General features: G+C 52.7%; 6 protein-coding genes across 6 annotated transcripts; 2 read left to right on the forward strand and 4 right to left on the reverse strand.

Annotated features, from left to right (window-relative positions):
- Positions 1-406: 406 nt before the first annotated feature.
- Positions 407-1899, forward strand: JN550_013854 (uncharacterized protein; the record flags this gene model as incomplete). The annotated part of the gene is made up of 5 exons (XM_049312488.1): positions 407-542; positions 598-970; positions 1035-1152; positions 1209-1258; positions 1317-1899. The coding sequence occupies 5 exons, from the start codon at positions 407-409 to the stop codon at positions 1897-1899; spliced, it is 1260 nt and encodes a 419-aa protein (XP_049164172.1).
- Positions 1900-2665: 766 nt separating this feature from the next.
- On the reverse strand, positions 2666-2995 carry JN550_013855 (uncharacterized protein; the record flags this gene model as incomplete). Its single annotated transcript, XM_049312489.1, has 1 exon — positions 2666-2995. The coding sequence occupies one exon, from the start codon at positions 2993-2995 to the stop codon at positions 2666-2668; it is 330 nt and encodes a 109-aa protein (XP_049164173.1).
- Positions 2996-5966: 2971 nt separating this feature from the next.
- On the forward strand, positions 5967-6699 carry JN550_013856 (uncharacterized protein; the record flags this gene model as incomplete). The annotated part of the gene is made up of 3 exons (XM_049312490.1): positions 5967-6173; positions 6226-6513; positions 6562-6699. 3 exons carry the CDS (start codon positions 5967-5969, stop codon positions 6697-6699), a joined length of 633 nt encoding a protein of 210 aa, XP_049164174.1.
- A 2990-nt stretch (positions 6700-9689) lies between these two features.
- JN550_013857 (uncharacterized protein) lies at positions 9690-11216 on the reverse strand (the record flags this gene model as incomplete). The annotated part of the gene is made up of 1 exon (XM_049312491.1): positions 9690-11216. The coding sequence occupies one exon, from the start codon at positions 11214-11216 to the stop codon at positions 9690-9692; it is 1527 nt and encodes a 508-aa protein (XP_049164175.1).
- Positions 11217-12057: 841 nt separating this feature from the next.
- On the reverse strand, positions 12058-16198 carry JN550_013858 (uncharacterized protein; the record flags this gene model as incomplete). The annotated part of the gene is made up of 3 exons (XM_049312492.1): positions 12058-12235; positions 12306-12973; positions 13031-16198. 3 exons carry the CDS (start codon positions 16196-16198, stop codon positions 12058-12060), a joined length of 4014 nt encoding a protein of 1337 aa, XP_049164176.1.
- Positions 16199-17886: 1688 nt separating this feature from the next.
- JN550_013859 (uncharacterized protein) lies at positions 17887-18921 on the reverse strand (the record flags this gene model as incomplete). The annotated part of the gene is made up of 1 exon (XM_049312493.1): positions 17887-18921. One exon carries the CDS (start codon positions 18919-18921, stop codon positions 17887-17889), a length of 1035 nt encoding a protein of 344 aa, XP_049164177.1.
- Positions 18922-20129: the final 1208 nt, after the last annotated feature.

A 20129-nucleotide genomic window follows, 5' to 3' on the forward strand; every position in this document is an offset into this window, starting at 1 on the left:
CATCCATTTTGAACTGACATTCCACGTCTCATGCTCACTGATTCCACTGGCTCGTGTCCCAAAGTACTGCCGCTGATCGAGTGCAAGCATAGAGTAAGGGATGCACCGAAGTGTTGGCTCCCTAGACGCGTGGCGCAGCAGGCACACGTGCTGTCACTTCCCGATTCCGGGGCCTGCAACACAGATGGCGGAAGTTAGTGGTGATCCGCAATCTCAACCTTTGATGACTAGGAATCTCGCCCGGCCGATAGAACGGGGGGAAAGTCGCGAAAATTGTATTTCGGCCGCAGGCATAGTCCACTCCCGACTTTTCACTTATTGTCCTCAAGTTCTGTAGTTTTTACTGCTAACGGCGCAGTCCTCTCTTGTGTTCTCTCGGCGTACGTATAGGACCACGGCCGCAGTTATGTCGACATTGGACGAAATCAATCGAATTGTACCGGATTATGTGACTCGTTATGGTGCGAAACTACTGCCCCAGGTGACACTGCGACCAATGTATGCTCGAGAAATTGCTTACCTATTACAACACAGCACCACTTGTACGACTCCACTCAGAAGACCTGTTCCGACCTGCAGACATATTCCAACACGTAGGCCACACTACGCCTATGGCGCAGACGAAACCTATAGCGGGACTGCCCCAGCTCGACCTAGACAATCTAGCCTTGTTGAATGAGGGGTTTGACGGACTTACAGTCGCGCTGACCGCCAACGACGATATCACAGCTCTGCCTGCGTGGATTTTTGGAGAGACGCCGGACGAGTTAGGCAGGCTACATAATTCGACTTCATGTGTTGTCATCCTAGTTGAATCCGCGGAGGGCTCGAGTGATGTTGATGTATTCTACTTCTACTTCTATTCCTACAATCGAGGTGCCAACATCACTCAGGTGTTGCCGCCTATCAAGTCTCTGATAGAGGATGATATTGAAGACGGGATGCACTTCGGGGACCATGTTGGAGACTGGTAAGTACTAAGATTCTATTATGGTATCCCTAAGCCATCGCGTTTTGCTGATTACTTCCGTCAGGGAACACAATATGGTCCGCTTCCACGAAGGACAGCCTACTGGGATCTATTATAGCCAGCATTCTGACGGCTCTGCTTATGACTGGAATGATATAGCTATCTCAAAGGATAATGACCGGGTAAGACTTGGGGAACGAGTGTCGCGATGTGGATAAAGGATTTGACGTTGATACAGCCCCTGGTATACAGCGCCTATGGCTCCCATGCGAGCTATGTATCTCCCGGGTATGTTTTTTGCTTCCCATATACCATTATGTCTATGCTGATGTATCGGTAATTTTAGAGGCCATGTTCACGATGCGGTATTGCGGGACTACTGCAACGCAGGCCAACTATGGGATCCTCTTTCCTCAGCATACTTTTACCGGTTCGACCGTGTTACTTCTCAGTTAACTCGTATGTTCCCATCTGAATCATTGGATGGATCTAATCTCACTTCATTTCTCTACTTTTCTGGGCTTTGGGGGGACTTTCAGTACCCGGATGATGATCCTCGCCAAAGGACCGTTCCGTATTTTGGTCTAAAACGCTATGTCTCAGGCCCAACAGGACCAATAACAAAGAAGCTCGTGAGGGCGAGACTGTTTCCTGATCATCGGGAGAAAAAGTCGTGGCTGCAATGGGGCATCGGTATCTTTATGTCGCTGTATCCCTGCTGCCTCCGTGGATGGAGAGCTTGGTTATCGGGCACAATACTCATCATGGCTTTGATTGCGAGTGTACTTGGCATTCGGTACACCGTGAAGCGGTATCGGTCGAGGACAGAGGGATATAAAAAGATCGATGATGGCGAGGACATACCGCTTAACAATATGGACTACAGACAAAACTCTGCGGGGCAAGATGCCGAAACTGAGCGAGGATAATGTTATTTCAACCAGAATCAAGGATGACCCGTGAAATGACGTATCAATACAACCCCAGACCTCAAGACTCTTATTAATCTAGCAATTTTCAAACGGCTTGATTTCAACAATGCCTTTAACTTCAGTGCCACTCTCAGTTTTGTAGGCGGCTCCCCTATGTTTGCTGGTTAACGCCCGGGCAGTTCACGGTCCAGTGGATGCCTAAGGTTGCCTTCCACTCTGTGTCTTCTCCCCGGAATTATAGGGTCTTGCGTGCTGAGCGCGGGTGGTATGGATCACTCCAAACCGGTCCCAAATCGACAGATTCTCGCAGGTTCCGGAGCTGCGAGAACTATGAATTGCTCGGTAGGTCGTCGAAACCTGGTCAAATGCCTCCATGCATTCTGCATTCCGTATCACCGACAAACCACACCAAATTGCCACCACTTGTAACCGCGTATTTTCAACTTGATTTGAAAAAACACAAACAGTTGCCAGAACCTCCCGAAGGATTGCAACGACTTTGAAGTGTAGCTCATTCTCAAGGAATCCTAAAGCCACTGTGCTGTGCCTTGCCTCCTTTCACACACTCTTGACCGGCATCGTCTTTTTATGGCTCTTCTGCTTTAGTAGAACCATTCTATGTTTTCTAACGTCTCCTGGTGTCTTGCCATCGGCAGTCCTTAGGTCAGAGGAATTGCACCAAAAGTACCAAAAGCCTTGACCAGCATCAGCCCAAACAAAGAAAACTTATTCCCAGAGAAAGTGAAACTCGCGTTTCTTTTTGCTAGCGCATTACCTGCTCCAGCTCAAGGCTGATGAGCTGTCGTTCAAAGCTGCTGCTAGTATTGTCGGTCGCGAAACGGATGTTGCTTCCAGGATCAGTCCAGAAGATATACTGTGTAACTCCGTCTCCAGAGATAAACACCGAAGGACTCGAACCCTCGTGAAAGTCCATAGAAGGGATATCGGATTTAATTGGCCGGATCGAACTGCAGTCTTGGTTGACTGGGTTGCGCCAGGTGAAGAAGGTTATGTCGTTGCCATGCCCATTGCAAATTACGGTCAAGCCAACACCGGCATCTGCAGAGGGGCGAGTGCCATCCGTGAGAGCCATATTTGGTACCATTGAATTCATTGCATGGTGTGAGTGCCATTGAGATTCATCAGTAACCACCCACCAGACGCCGCTGTCAGGGCTGTTCCAAAACATGACTAGATAAGTCTCATTATCTCCATTGATAGCTGTACTTGGGGAAGTCGAAGGAGCGAAGCTTATTGATATGAATGGCTCAGTTTACTGATAGTCCTTATAAAGCTGTAGGGAATAACACACCTCCGCTTTGTTGTGCGACAGATACCACCGGGTTCCAGTGGTTTCCACCCAAGTTCCAGGTTGTATACTAAGTGCCATCATTTCCTGCTCCATTATAGAAGAGTTAGATCGTGTCCGTGAAGATGGCGGCGTAGGGGCTGGTTCCTTGGGCAACTCCCATAGATGTTGGTCCGTTTTTCCGGCAAGACGCCGGCCAAGACCAAGTGCTTGTAATTCCATTATAAGTGATCCACCATATTTCATCGTTATTAGACCCGTTGTAAAACAACCAGATCTTAGCTTGATATTCAACTACACAAGGAGAAGAAGGATTAAAAAGGCTGACCCCATTGGGAACTTGCTGCTTAGAGGAAAAAGTCACACTGCACCGAATTGGTTTCCGTATCGACAAAACAGCTCAGCTCGGAATGGGAAAGTCGCGTCGAAAATAAGAAAACCCAATAAGAAGACAGCCATCGTACTCTTGAGCCCAGACGATGGTGCGACTACTGAAAGTCAGAGCACGACAGCTCCCAAAAGTCAAATTCCAGCTCTTAGAAGTTGTGGCTGACCTTTCTGAATTAGTGAAGTCTTTAACAAGCTATTAGGTGCACATATGAAGGATTTGAAACCGGATTTTCAAGCAAACTAAAGTCGAATTCAGCCATTTGGATTTTAGTCAACCAGCAGTTGAATACTATAGGAGCCACTTTGATCCAAATAAATGGTTTTCGCAGGATGAGGAAAGTTCACAACCGGAGCTAAAACTCATATGCAGTGAAAAAAGGGCTAGATTTTCAATTTCTCGGCGAATTGTTGGCTTTATTTCAGATGGTACCCCTGGGACCCTTAGGGGAACTCAGTAAAGCAGCTCGCATGCCCTAGCCAAGTTGAGCGAAGTACACTAATGGCGCTCGCACCCGGCCCGGTGTACCCAGGCATCGCGGCTCGGCAGTGGAGATCTTGGCGGCGGATGTGTCGGGGATCAGCAGTGTGTCTTGGGCCCGGTATCTAGAGTTGGCAATCCCCACGGCTAGTCAGCTAATTGACCCGCGGCGTGAGGTGATAGCAACAGCAACCAACAGAGGAAGAAGACCGCCAGATGTACCGAAAGTGGATGGAGCTTGTACTAAGCAGCGAAACGTTTTTACAACTTCCATACGGGGCAACAGTTTGCAGGATCCGACAAGTTACCAGTTTTTGTCCATGATATGTGGGGCCTGATTGCCAGGTGCTCTCGCTGGCGTAGAGTCTCATACTCAGTACACGACAGGGGCTTAGTTGACCCGTCAGTTTTTCAGGGGCCCACAAGTTGCCCTGCATACAGTCTTCCTTTTTTGTCTCAGGAGGACGATGACCTGAGAATCACCAATCTAGATGCAACAACGCGCCACTGGACGCATATCCCATCACCCTTTCGCCAACTAAACTCCAACCGCGCCATAGCATCACATGCGATAGGATATATTAAAGCGCCATGTGCTGCATGCGTTGCATCACATGTGCGCACGAGTCAGGCAGAATACCTACGTAGTCTCGAACCTATCATATACAGCTTCTGGAGTGTAAACTGGGTTGATTAGCAAAATTAATATCGCAAGACCTCGTTTACCTATCTCCTACAACCCAGGGCATACTTTGCAGGTTGAACGAACTCTCCCTATTTTGTCGGTGGTACTTTGATGGGCCTTAAGACTGCTTCCAAAGTTGACCGGGAGATTACATGGTAAGTTACTATGTACTTGTTTCTATATTGCTAATCATCGAGCACACCTCATTCTCCTTCTGGACTTGTTGTCTGGATTTAATATGTTCAGGGAGGTCTTGACGAGAAGACACGACACGAATGATGACTTTGAGTAAGCAAGTATGAGCGCACATCTTACAAGGGGTGAATTGATTCTAGAGCGGCGAGACATGATGCTGAAGTATGTGAGGCTATCGGCGTTTCTTGACGATGTAGGCCATTAGCCGAAAAGATGTAATCACGATGCCATCTTTTCGGGACAGATCCAAGTGTCGATCCTCAACACCCCGCAATACACCTCGAACATGATTCCGGGAACCGAATGCTCTGTGACATCGCGTGTATAGGTGGTTCTTACTAGGATGCTAAGTTGAACTAAGTTGAAAGCTGGTGGGCTTGGAAGCCCAGAGTACGATGCGATTGGACGAACTTGACAAGGAGCGAACACTTTAACTCTTGCCGCTAGTCGGTACTATAATTAAGCTATGTGGAGAAGCTTGGGGCGCCTTATGGCCAACAAAGAGCCTACTAAAACGCTCAAACAAAGCTCACGACTTAGTCGGACGACCGTCGACGGGTGGGTGTCTTAGCTTGAAATAAGTTTCGCAACGAACGACATAATCGGATGAACAGGCCTCAATGCCTCCGCTAGGAGTCGGCAGACGTAGGGAGATCAACAACGGGTGCCTCGTAGGCTGTGACACTAGACTGAGTACGGGCCACCGGATTTCTCCACTGAACACCCTGGATTGTCAAGACTAGCCAAACCCCCGAACTAGCTCCCTCCCAAAAGCACTTAATCCTCGCAACTTGGGCTGCTCCTCGGTAGAACAGTCGAGGAAAGCAAGTTCGTCACCATAAGACCATGGCCCACGGCGTAGTATAAGACACCAGCATCTCTTCAAGTTAAGACTTCTGCGTTGTTGACAAGCCAGCTTCTATCCATTCCTTCATTCCAATCAAACCAACTCCGGTCGTTCGTTTTCTTCTTACCAAGCTTCTTCCATCACTCTTAAACACGACAAGATGAAGTCCACCATTCTATCCTCCGCTCTTTTGGCTGCTCTTGCAGCCGCAACACCCATGCCGCAGACCGGCTCCACTTCTTGCAGGGCGTACACCGTATTGTTCGCTCGTGGCACTACCGAGACTGGAACTCTTGGCTACGTTGTTGGACCCGGGCTGCAGAAGTCTGTCGAATCGGCGCTGGGCGCTGACCAGGTGACCACAGTCGTACGTGGAGTCCAGACAGGCCCTAACATTAGACTTACTTACCTATCAACAGGGTGTCTCGTATGCCGCTGACGCAGCCGGTATCTGGGCTGAGTCGACCGGCTCCGGTCCTGGCTCCCAGGCGATGACCAAGCAGGCTCAGCAGGCTCTCAGCAGTTGCCCGGAGACCAAGCTGATCCTAACTGGCTACAGCCAAGGCGCTATGGTTGTACACAACAGTGCCAAGCTGCTGGGAAGTCAGGTCTCGACCGTCGGCGCAGCAGTCACCTTTGGCGACCCGTTCAAGACCCAGCTGCCCAGCGGCATTGATACTGCGAAGTTCCACACTTTCTGCGCACCTGTACGTATCTGAAAAAATGTCCCAACTATAACTGCTAATATGTTCCAGGGTGACGCCGTGTGTGGTTCAGTGGGCAGCTGCGCCGGAACAGGGGGTTGTACATCTAAGAGCACCTCTGGTCACTTGGGATATGGCTCGGATGTTAGTGAAGCCGCTGCATTTATCAAATCTGCTGCTGGTGCATGATCAGCTTTAGATGATCGCCATAGATACTCAGATGTCTACACACTCTATCTCACCGCCCGTCATGTAGGCAGTCGCCGCCCTGAGGAGGTTTCATTTTATCTACGAAAATAGTATTTCGCTTCAATGCTTGATTTATGGTCGGCCCATACTCATCGTGGCTGTGTGGACCTTCTTTCTTGACGAGTACCCACGCAGGCAAACATCTTTCACGACCAGTGATGGCACGCTGTCAAACCGGGCCGCATGTTGGGCTCATCAAGCAACGGTGCCTAATGACTAAGGGGTAGGACTAGTCTCAGTTCATGTGGTGGGATGGCTTGAGGCATGAGTAGATCACTCCTCGTATCTTTATCTGATGGCAGAGCATGGAGCACATGTCGACCGGTGTATTTATTCTCCCCCACAGCCGCAAGTGGTACTTGCAATGGATTTAGTGGTCGATAAATAACAACGGAGTCAAGATGCGTGACTACTACAATTGGTATCAATGGCAAGTGTTCCCACACATGGCTTTGTTTTCATACACCGAGTTGAGCCGCCACAATTTTGTTTTCGATAGATTAGTATTGATTCACAAAATTAGTTCTGGGTTATCCAGAAACCGTGAATGTCAACATGTGTAGGACGACACTCGTTTCTAAATTCAGTGCCACGGAGAAACTCGTTGCTTCTACTGGACCAGCCTCCACCATTGTTGATAATGCTATCCTGCACCAGAAGATACACTCCAGGCCAATCAAGCCTGTTTCTGGCGATATTGTTGCCTGCGCTGGCCGCCGAAGCGGCCTTACAAGCATAGTGAGTTCGGCCAATAACCATGTCTTGCGTTGGCCAATTGCGCATATGCGTGTGGAATGGCTCATGCACAGACATTGTTTGAGTACTGCAAGGCTGGTATGGCCGGCTTAAGCGGCTCAATGCTACCCCACCTGGGCGATGTGGCTGTAATGCATGTCAACGGAGAAAGTATATCCCTCTGGACGAATGATGTTGGAGATCAGGCACCACATACTGCCGGATTTCTTATAGGCTCTTCGATTGGGACATATGTATTTAATCAAAAGGCTATCTTAGCAAGGTCTTCATATTTTGCTTACAGCCTCAGCCCTTCTCAACGTTCGTTTAACCCTGACTTATTTTATTATTGCTTTCAATTCGATCTTTCAAGGCTAAGCTGGTCTCGCCGTTTCTCAGATTATTGGATCCACTTTGAATTGTCGTTCTGGTGGAATATATCTGTAAACACCTAGGGCTGTGCCACACCATCATTCTTCATTCAAAGACAGCCTAGGTTATCCGGACCACAGAGCAATCATATTGAAGCGAGTACGATCAGACACAGGTCCCACCGCAGAATGTCCAATATTTTCCGCAGCATCATTCGGCGGCAGTCTGGGGCTGGTGGTTCACGACTTGAGACGCGTTTTGTGGAATCCAAGACACTAGAATGGCGGCCACGAATCAGCTGGCTCGTCTCGCATCAGCAAAATATCGAACCCGATCTCCGCATCCAAGTGCCATCATCTCAGTGGATATTCCATCCCCATATGCCAGCACCGCTCCTGCCTCTACAACACGAGATCTCCAGAATCATCATACGCGGCGACTTGATGTACATGGATGAGCCAATTCCGTACCTGGACCCTACCATTCTATGCCCAGAGTCGAACGTCTCTAGTACACTCTGCCGGATTCCGAATCTTGCACTCAGTCTAGGGGGATCAGTGGAAAATATCCACTCCTTGATTCGATCGGCGAGGACGTATATTGACCTCGATACTATCAACCATCTGTTCTTAGTCTGCTATGAAGAGCGTATCATTGATGCTGGTGCAAATGTTGTACCTGATCGATGGGGTCTACGCCATATACCGCAAGACCAGGTGAAAGGTATGAGCTATGGGACATACAGACTGGGGATCTTGGTCCGGGACCGTTTCAGCGGGGGTTCATGCAACTTCAAGGTATCATGGGCTGTTAGGACCGGATGTCAAGGGTCAAAGACCATTCTTAGGCCATGACGGCAGTTTTCTCGGCAGGATATAGGGCAGAATTATGGGGACTGTCTTAACAGGAACTCAGACGTCGAATTTGCACTGATGCAGGACATCAGCACCCACGCTCGTTGAAAACTATAGTTATATCTCTCCACTCAATTTTGAAAAACTGTTGACTCTCTCTAAATAATGAACACTGTTTGTTAACTGATGATTAGTATCGTATGACTACTAGTGTCAAATTGAAAAATTAAAGCAGAGTATGGCGCCGGTAGAAAATGACTCTTCATGACGAGTCCCATATCCGACCTTGCAGGATCCTCATTGAGTATCATGGATAAGTGCCACTCATTGTCTCGTGTCTCGTCACGTTGAGGTCTTTGGCTGTCTGCAGTCGACCTTCTTGTCTATTCTCCACGACCGTCTCCCCGGAATTTGAAATCTACGGAGTATATAGTAGGGCAAGTTTTGCGTCCATATCTTGCCTTAACACACATTCATTCTACTACTGCACCTAGGGCTTGATGAAGCACATGGTCGTTTACAGTTGGTAAATATTCTGGGAGTTTTGTGCATGAAACAAAACTTGCGGAAGGGCCCATACGCGAACCGATTTTTGTGACTGATGTGGCAAAGGCAGTCTTAGATTAGTTTTGCAGGGGCCACAGTTAGATATATAGCGCTTCATAATGCCAGAATGAATATAATATGAGATTCAGCTTTCGGACGTAAGTTCATTCTGGCCCAAGGTGACCCAATATTGAAAGATAACGGTGTGAAAAGAGCTCAGGTCACAACGCGGCAATACATTCTCTAAATTCTAGCTTGGTATCTGAAAACGAAAATACATCCACGCGCCTGCGCCGTTTAGGTGAATGTCTGGAACACGGGGTCTCCTTACACCACTGCTCTATAGGTACTCATACGCTTGCAACAAACAACGAAAAACAACCGACAAGTCGAGTCCAGTCCACTCTATCTCTATCCAACGTCTCAAATCCTGCGGTAGTACCGCAAGCCCACCGCCGTCAGGCCCGCCAGGAGAATGGTAGCAGTGCCGAGCGTCAAGCCGTAGGAGCCCGAACCCTGGGCCCGCACAGCGACGGCCTTGCGCGTCCGGGCCCGCTTCTTCTCGTCGTCCGCAGCGCCGTACGTCTCGTACTCGACCTCGTGTGCGGGCAGGCTCGTCTCCCGCAGCCACGCTGCAACAGGGGCGCGCGCCATGATCGGCCCCATTACGTACTCGAGGCCGACGCGCGCCAGCGGCGCGTACGGCAGCACCCAGGTCGCGAACCAGCGGTACCCGCCGTTGGGCCAGCCGACCTGGCGGGCGCGGCGCCGCGACATGCGGTCGATGGTGTGCAGCGTCTCGTGACGCTCGGCCTGGTACTCCCCGAAAACGGCAGCGAGGTCTCCCGTTCTGGGGTCCGGCTTCTCGAGCAGGAGCCCGTGCAGCTTGTTGGCGAGCGTGACAATGTCCGTCAGGCCCTGGTTGAAGCCTAGGCCGGCGTGGGGCTCGACCTTGCGCACGGCGTCGCCGACCAGCACGACGCGGTCCCAGGTCCATTCTTCCACCATGCCCTCCTCGAGGTTGATAAGGCCGATGGCGCCCGAGTTGTGCTCCAGGACGTCGCGGAGCTTGTAGCCGGGCGCCATGTACACGTCGCCCCAGCGCGCGATGACCCGCGCCTTGTCCTCCTCGTCGTACTTGGAGTGCTTGGAGGTCGGCTCGGGCAGCTGCTCGTAGAGGGCCCACCAGGCCTGCTTGCTGCCGGTCAGGATCTGCGTCGAGATGCCGTCCCCGGCGCCCTCCCAATTTACACCAATCGGCAGGCCCTCCAGCACGGGGACGTTGCCAAATAGGAGGCGGTACGAGGCGATGTAGGGGCTCTCGTTTGTGCTAGGCTTTTGGTCCTTTGCTTCTCTGCCGTCTGATGCGGCCTTGAGACGCTGCATGTTGGACCGTACCCGACTTCGCACGCCGTCAGCGCCAATCAGAATGTCGCCTTTGATTACTGTCCCGTCCTGGCAAATAACCTCAACACCAGCACCACCGTCGGTCTTGACGTTCATAACGCGCTTTCCTAGCAGCACGTTGGCCCTAGCCTCGTCGCTCAAGCCGTGATAGAGGCATTCGGCAAGCCGCGGCCGGTGCAAAACCTTGAATTGATGGCCGTGGCGGCGCTGCACGAGCTCGGCCAGGCTTTCATCGACGTACCGCACCGCGCCAGTCTCGGCGGTGAACGTGACGGTCTTGTCAATGTCATCCACGACGCCATTAATGGCCGACAGCAGGCCCAGCTGGTCGTAGATGCGGAAGGAGGGCGGGTACAGCAGCAGCAGCGAGCCGATGAACGGTGTCACCGTATCGTGGGCCTCGAGCACGGTGAATTTGACCTTGCGCGCGCCGGGCACCGCCGCCAGCTCTGCCGCGAGCGAGTCGAAGATGTGCGCCGCCGAGAGGCCGACCAGGCCGCCGCCGGCGATGATGATGTGGAAGGGCTCCTGGTCCTGCGCCATGCTTGCTCTTTGTAGGCCGGGGGTTTCCGTGGCGGGATGCAGTATGGGCGAAAACAACAAAGCGACAAGTCAAATCCTTTTCGACGAAATCACGCGCGATACCACAAATAAGCAACGAGTAAACACAGGCGATGGTAACGGTACAGTTGAAATGTACACAGAGCCGCGTCCGCCTTGGTCCCCGTTGTTTTCTGCCTCGTCGTATGTTCCTTGGCAATTAAATGCAACGGACCCGGTAAAATAGGGGACCTTCGGGGTCTCGGAGGAAGTTGGGATGCGGGATACCGGCCGCTGCTAACGCAACCCACCCACTAGCTGGGTAGAGGTAGATCTGATGTGACACCCGCCGGGTCCCCAGTACCGTAAGCACGAAAACATCCCAATGCGGTAGCTTGACTTAATTGTCAGGCGAGAGCGGATGCCGCCGCTTCAGCCTAAGTTCCACAGGCTGCGTGGCGGCCTACCTGGAAGATAAGGCACCGTTCGTACGGCCAGCCAACGGGACTATGCACCGTCCGTTCAAATGACGAGCGGCCGCGATGGATCTATGTAAGGAATCGGGTCTTGGCGCCGCCTGTGGAGCCTCAACGTTGGCCGACGGCAGTTGGAACGTAGACTAACTCAAAATTGAGGCTTACAACAAGGACAAATACACTCATTCTGTAGACATCGGCCGGCCGCCAAATGGTCTTTGAAACTGGCCCCGAGGGCAAAATATCAATTCACCTATCCCCATGCCGCAATGGCAGGCTCATCTAATCGTAAAACTATAAAACACGGCCCAAAGGGACCGGTATAACTCATACAAAGGGCTCTCATACTCCGTACATGAGACACAAGATCATGACCCCTCTGACGCCATGGGCATCTCTCCATACCTGCCACGATGTCTCGTGGTATCGTACGCATTGATAACGCGTGTTTGACTCTCGTCTGCCTGGGAAAAGGCGTACCCGCGCTGTTTGCGCATGCGCTGCACTTGTCGGACTTTGCGAATGGCTTTTTGGAATTGTTCCATTCTGCGAGGAGAGATTAGCAAGATGCCTACAATGAGGGAGGAGACGAATAGCTTTGCGAGCCAGAACATACCTCGGTCTGTAATCTTGAATGTTGTACTTTTGGATTTCTTGGATGTGGTGGTACGTCTGCGGCCTGTACATGCGCTTTGCGTACTTCCACGAGAAGTCTCGCAGCAGACATAAGCACGGCAGAACAATCATTTGTAGATAGAATATTGGTGATGAGAACAGCTTGGGAACGAGGCCATCATATTCGGTCGAGAAACCCAGCTTGGGGGCGACATAAGCGTAAATGGCCACGAAGACGATCCAGATGGCCATGCTGCCAGGAATGGAGATGACGTGGTACTTGGTCCAGTTGTTCGTAATCAGACTGGCTTTTCCGAGCACTGTGGCAAGGACAGCACCGTACAAGGCAGTGCCCCAGACCCAATGACCTGCAGTTGTACCATCATTCAGGATGATATCGCCATACCAGATCAGCTCGCTGCCAATGTACAGGACCAGGGAGTGGTAGAAGGCGTTGATGATCCAGTTGGCGAAGACCCGAACCTTGAAAAATTGGTTCTCCTGTCCGATGGCATAAAGCTGAGGGTACCGATCGAGTAGACGTGCCGAGATGAATTGGTCCAGGATACCAATAGCCAACGGAGGCAGGACCGTGTAGAAGACGTTGTAAAAGGACAAGGTCCACGATTCGTAGATGACCTCACCAGAAAAGACGTTCTGGAAAGTGTACTACGGGAAATGTCAGCATACCAGTACACATCTCGGCAGATAGAGATGATGACTTACCCAGAACTGCGTCATGTACAGCGTAATGTTTTTGTAGAATGAGAACAGAATTGCTCTGCTAATGCGCTGATAACTCCAGGCGCCGTGAACAAGTGTAAGTTTTCGAAGGAATCTGAACTGGGCGATCGACACATCGGCGCTTCGTGCAGCCTGCAGACCCTCCATACCACTGATACCGACACCAATGTGGGCCGCCTGAATCATGGAGACATCGTTCGCTCCATCACCGATGGCGAGCGTTACCTCGCTCGTGTATTTCTTCACCAACTTGACGACCAGGGACTTCTGCAGGGGCGAGACACGACAGCAGATGACAGCTTTGCACATGACTGCAAGATCGTAGAAGTGCTTCTCCAAGTCCTTCTCAAGCGCGTACCCTAGAGACTTGCCATCGATTACCAGAGCCAGGGTATCCAGCTCGATGGAACCCTCAGCATTGTTGTGGATGGCCTCAAGTTTCTTCAGAATGTTATCGCGCGTGGCGGCGGGCGTTTCTTCGTTAACAATAAGCAAGGTCATATCCTCGCTAAGGAGCTTGGAACTCATGCCAATGTTGATAGCCGTCTCTTGTCGATCGCCAGTGAGGACCCAAACTTTGATGTTGGCCTGTTGGAGAGTGTGGATGGTCTCAGGCACGCCGTCCTGGAGTTTATCCTCGATAGCAGTGGCTCCCAAGAGGAAGAAGTCATGCTCAATCAACTCGGCAGCCTTGTCCAATTCTTCAGCTCGATTGCCGCTAACGGTCGTCTGTGCCTTGTCGAAAACAGAATACCACTCCTGAAACTCGTTCTCGGGGATCTCTCGCATTGCCAAACATAGCGTTCGCAGACCTTCCGATGCATACTCTTCTAGATGGATAAGAGTCGCATCGACATGGGGGTTGCTCTCGTTGAGGCGCTCGAGAATCACGGTATCAGCTCCTTTGGTGTAGCATCTGATCTTCCCATCAGGGCATCGATAGATTGTGGACATTCGTTTTCTTGTCGAGTTGAACTCGCATACAGCCAACAGCTCGTATTCGTACTGTTTGCCGTCAACTTCGATTATAACGGCACGCGGCTTACGGGCGACAAATTTGTAGCCCAGATCCGCAGCTCCCTGAACCAAAGCGCCTTCGTCGGGCGAAGCAGCCTGGTACTTGATTTTGCCAGTCTTCTCGTCCCGCTCTGGAATCACAGTGTGGCATGTCGAAAGAAGAGCGAGAAAATGCTGGATAGCCGGGGCGCTTTCGTGGGATTGGAGATTCTGTGCAACCCGCTTGAAATCGTGTATGCCAACCTCCACACCATCTTGCACAGTTGCGCGGCGGTCTTCGGGAACTTCTTCCGCGTACTGAATGCCGGATATAGTGCACTGCTTAAACTCCATGACGTTGCATGTGAGGGTTCCTGTCTTATCCGAGAAGACATAACCAACCATGCCCAATTCTTCGACCAAACTTGACGTCCTGCAATTTGCTGGCGTGTCTGTCTTATCGTGATAAATGTCCAGATCGTCATTAATGAGGATGCCATGCCAATACTTGACCATTTCAATCGTGACAAAAAGGGAGATTGGCACCAAAGCTGAGAACAGGACCCAATACGTCACTAGATCCTTGAAAATGGTCTGAACCACGACACCTACTCCACTGAGAGAATCCAATTCAAGGTAGGGAACCGAACCTCCCCGAGATGACCGGAAAACGAGATCACCGACGGTGCAAATGGCGCTGAGAACGAGGAGAAGGCCAATGAGGGCCAGAACCAGAATGTTGAGCTGACGTTCGACTCTGGTTCGTTTGATAGGGGCCGCCGTGGCATTCCGCATAAGCTTGGTTTCGTGGCCAGTGAAGACAACTATACCATGGATCCAGGGCGTGTTCCGCAAAGTGGCACCACGAAGCAACAGCTGCTCGGGGTTCAAGGGTAGTTCTTTCTCGCCGCCGCCAGCCTGCATCGTCATCGTCGCCTCGTACGTGTACAAGCTGTTGTTCGGTTGCTCGGACCGCACCCTACCCCCTAGTCGGCTAAGCTCTGAGGTGCTAACCATATTAGCTGTCTCGGGGATAGCCTGTTTGATCTTGAGGTTGGTCTCTCCATCCAGGTTCGCGGTTTCGATGTAACACAGACCCTCGGGCTCGGAACTCGCCAGGAGAACCAGATCGGCTGGAAAGGGCTCCTCGGATTCGACACGGACGATATCTCCCACGGTAACATCAACCCACTTCATCTCGTCAAAGTTGGATCCGCGGAGGACTCTGGCCTTGGAGTTGTTCAATGCGCTGTCCGCCTGCTTCCGCCTATAGTCCTCCACCAACTCCTTGCCAGCCGATACCATCAACACAACAATCAAGGGTCCGATGGTAGTGTACTTGTTGGTCGGCGACAGATTTGGGATCTGCTGTAGTGCTGCAGTGAACAAGAAGAAAATGTTGGCGAACTTGGAGAACTGCTCCAGCAGGAACTTGGGTAGGAATGTAGCGACATTGTACTTGGCGGTCGAGACGTGATTGCTGGCGTACTTGACCGTCGCGTTGGCTGGTGGGTTGTTCAGGTGGATTATCCGTGGGCCCAGTGTCGAAGGATCTGGCTTGCCGCGGCCGAAGCCGAACTTGAAATTCTTTATGTCGAACTTTTTGTTCGGGCGCGGCTGGGTGTCGACGCTGGATTCGGCGCGCGGCCGGCCGCCGGGCTCGGTGAGCGGGAGGTCCATCTCTGAGTAGCCTTCGCCCAGGCCCATCGCCTTCTTGGCCCGTCCCAGGAAGCCGCCGCCCATGCTCAGCACGCTGTTTCGATTCCTCGCGTTGTCACGGCCCGAAGTGTCGCCGCCGTTCTGATAGTACGAATGATTGTCGTCGGGATAGTCGTCGAAGTCGTCGGCATAGCGCTGGTAGTTGTTCAGATCTGATGTCTGGCTGTACTGGCGGTCGGCCTGGCCTAGGTACGGCGGGCGCGGCGTCGAGGCTGTTGCGCCGGTGGGCGGGTTCTTGACGGAGGGGTGAGTCGTCTCGCTGGCAGCGCCTGCGCCGATGAAGTCATCGTAGGACACGGAGGGCCGGGAAGGTGCGTCGCCCGAGTAGCCACCGCCGTGGCCGCCGCTGTAGCCGTGGCCCGGCTGGTCATCCAAGTCGAGCAGGAGATCGTCATTCTGGCGAGAGCTGCCTCCAGGAGGCGCTCGTCCTGACATGGCGACAGGACACTCTTACGCTGCGAAGGCAAGGTGCAGGAGGATGTGATTAGGATGTAATTACGATGTGGGAAGAAGAGACAGGCGGGACATCAGCCACAGTTGGCTTGCTGGTATTTGGGTCTTTGTTCGCGAGCGCAGGGAGCTCTGGCGGTCGGGGTCAGGTCGTCCGGGACTGCTGGGATTACTACAGCGGACGAGCGATGCGGTTTACGGCAATGGGCGCAACCACACACACAAAGGCAAGTGGACAAGGGCGCACAGGGTGATGTCGAATGGATGGATAGACGCCGGCTGCTTCTCCTATTGCAGCGTCGAAAGTCGTCTGCGTCTGCGTCTGCGTCGTCGTCGTCGTTGTCGGCGCTCGGCGAGGGCGGCGAGGGCTGGTTGATGGATGATGGATCGAGGTCGAAATCCTGGCCGCAGCAACTGAACTGCACTGCAACTTGCAGCAAATCGGCGTGCCTGGCAACCTGGTACGCACGTCGGCTGCTTGCTGGCTTGGGTCTTGCTCTTGGGTCGCTCGTCGGGGCCGTTGACTTGCGTTACGTATCCACGTCAAGAAACACTGGAGTGCACAGCCTCCTCTGCAGGCATCGGCAGCCAGTAAAAATAGCGGACGGGTGGGTTGGACACGGGTGGCACACGGTGCTGTGAGTGGGTCGCTAAAGCTTCCCCCTAGGTACCACCCGTACTGAAAGGCTTTAGGCTGGGGCTGGCCACGACCCGTCAGCTCCCTTGAGCCTTTCACACCCACTGGGCCCCGACAGGAGGACAACGTACAACGCACTGCTCCTCCAAGCTTCCCCCCTGAAATCGACCCCTGATTGAGGCTCAACTCCTGATTTGCCCGGCCGCCTCTTAGTTCAGATGAGTCGGAATGGATGCCAATACGTTTCAAGATTCCTTCGTCCGAGCCAAGCACCAGCAACACAAGGTAAGTCCAATGCATCGAGCGCGCCGTTTGCCCAATGCGCAGACACCATTTCCTCGCCAGCGGATCAATCACGGCAGCATCGCGGACTGTTTCTCTGCGCGCGCGCGCCGCAATGTAGCCTTGACTAAGGTAAGTTGCGTGTTCCGTTTTCTTGATACTATTTTGAACCCCGTGTCCAAGTGTGCGCTAGCAGCCGAGCCGGAAATGACGGCTCCTCCACTATGGACCCCAGCCACAGCACCCACTCTGCCACTGCTGGGCCCGGCAGTCGCCTTTGCCTGTCCAAGCCTAGCTCTTTGCCATAACTTTTTTTTTCCCGCTGTGCCACCAGCCACTTGCGCTGACGACTGCCTTTGGGCTCAGCAACATGACCCTCCAATGGCCCTCCACTACGATACGAGCTTGCCTCGTGTGTTGGTCGCTGGGCCCGGGTATTCTGTTCGACGGCGTGGCAGCGCTTTTTTTGAGATTGGCGAGCTCAAACAGTGGCAAGACTCAATGGAGTTCGAGGCTGAGAGAAGACAAGTCATGCCATTACAGCCGTTTCACCAAGCCCAAGCCAAGTTTGTTTGTTAAGCGCAAAAGTCACAGGGGGCAGACACCAATCGAAGTGGAAACCCCGACGATGGCTCTCATTTAATGAGTGGTGTAAGTGAGTTACATGCATCGTACGCTGTCTTTTCATTCGCACCCTGGCCGTTCACCACCAGCGCTTAAGATTTCGTGACTCGTGACCGCAAACCCCCCAACTTTACAATTTGCCCTTGATCTTGTCACCAAGGACGCTCCCAAGAAACTCCCCAATGTACTTGTTGATGGCCTCGGGGTCCTGCCACATGGCCCAGTGTCCGACCCCCTTTGCGACCTCCTTCCGCAGCCCGTTCTCAAAGTGCACCTCCATGCCGTCGGCCAGCTTCGGCGGCAGCGCAATGTCCTTCTCGCCCATGACCACCATCGCCGGCACCTTGAACTTGTAGCCGCCCTCGATGTCCGCCAGCGGCTTCTCCTCCTCAAAGTTGGGCTTGCGTGTCCGGTACCAGTTGGTGGGGCCGTGCAGGCCGTTGCGGCTGTACTCCCGGACGTAGAAGTCGACCATCTCGGCGCTCATCAGCTTGGCCGGGCCGACCTGGTCGATGCGGTCCTCGAGCAGGCCCTCCGCCGTGCTGAACGCGGACTGGCCCTCGGGCGTGGCGCCGCCGTACAGGGTGTTGATGAACTGGCGCAGGCGCTCGGGCTTGGCGGCCACGATGCGCTCCGTCTCGGGGCTGGCGAGCTGCAGCTGGTAGCGGAAGCTGGGCACGAGCTTGGCCACCGTCTCCAGGTCGGCGTACTGCTTGTGCGGCGCCGTGTACGGCACGTTGAGGCTGAAGACGGCCATCGTGATCTCCGGGTGCCACATGGCCAGGCGCCAGACCAGCGCGGCGCCCCAGTCGTGGCCGCCCAGGATGACCTTCTCCCCCTTGCCCACGACCTGCTCAACCAATTGCGCGAGGTGCCCGCTCAGCTTCTTGAGCGAGTACTCCTCGAAGTCGGCGGGCGCCGATGTGCGTCCATAACCCAGCATATCCGGCACAATGACCCGCAGGCCCAGAGAGGTGAGGAATGGGACCTGGTACCGCCAGGCCATTCCCAGGTCTGGCCAGCCGTGCACCAGGAGGACAGTGGCGACAGGCGAAGGGGGGGAGGAGAGCATGTAGTGGTAGTTGTAAGGCCCGATCTTGGCGTCGAGGTGCTGGACGCTAGGGTCATCCGGCACGAGGGCCTTTGCTTGTGACGCTGCTGCCATTATGGCAAAGCTTGTATCAACGTTATTCTGTAGAAGGAGATGTCTTTCTGATATCCTCCTCTAGGGCCTATGCTGATAGAAGGCCTGGAGTGGTGGCGTGTGCTCTAGGCGATAAGACACAGCTTGGTATCGAAACGAGTCAATGGGATCAAGATCAGCAGTTGCTAGAAGATCAATGGTCTCAGGGAGACAAAAGTTCGGCCGAAACCAGTTTCTCTTATATATTCAGCTCCGGAGACTTAGCTAATCACAGCTAGGGCCGACCGAGGTTCCTACGTAGCCAGGCGGGGCAGCCGGCTCGTCCGATGTCACAGAAGTGGGGCTCCCCCCGGTGGCACAGGACAATGCAACCTCCGTCGGACTTTTATGTAAGCCAAGTAAGTAGGCTACTCTATGCAACAAGAGAATTTCCTCCAAGATATCACCCTTGGATGTGTATAAGTTGTTATAGGACCTATAGCGGACTAGCCATTGATCGGTAAGCGGAAATTCTCACGTGAGCGGTCCGTTACCCACCCCCAATCAGTCCCCAACTTCTCCCGAGTGGATTTGGAGACAACTCTATGCTATGAACTCCAGCTTTGGAGCTGTGTCCCTGTTTGAGCTAACAAGTGCCCTAACAAGTGCCGAGTAGTTGAGGTTAATGGCTTGTCATTGTATAATAACTTCTTAACCCAGGTCGACAAGTATATAGAGGCGTGCCACAGGAATTGAAAGCTTGATGAAGCTTGCGCGTCCGGTGTTTCCCCCACGTCACACTACTAATAGGTGGCGCTGAATTGGCACCAACAACCACGCCCCGGCGCTTCGGTAAACACTGCCACAAACTTGCTAACCGGGAGTACGCACCAGGAGCCAGATTGACAGTACGTCGCGCTTACAAGTTATGTCGACATGTCAATGACAGCCTCGCCGTATTCACCTTTTTCCAGCAAACATTTGTGCCTTGCAAAGCCACTAAATGGCGGATTTAACCTCTTGAAAGCCTTAGCACCACTCATCGAACCTCCAACTACTGAACTGGAGTGGTGCTCCTGGGCCATATTCACTAAGTAATACAACCCGAGCCAACGCAATCCTCCTCGTCAGTATCGACGACATGAATGTACATTATACGTATGGCCAAAATAGCCGTAAAAATTGACGGTCGCCAAACCGAATAATCGTAAAATGAAGGCAAAAGTGCGATGGTGTATTAAAATTTCAAA

The sequence above is a fragment of the Neoarthrinium moseri genome (assembly GCF_022829205.1).
Source record: "Neoarthrinium moseri strain CBS 164.80 chromosome Unknown scaffold151_Wmoseri_CBS_16480, whole genome shotgun sequence".
In the NCBI taxonomy this organism is placed as follows: Eukaryota; Fungi; Ascomycota; class Sordariomycetes; order Amphisphaeriales; family Apiosporaceae; genus Neoarthrinium; species Neoarthrinium moseri.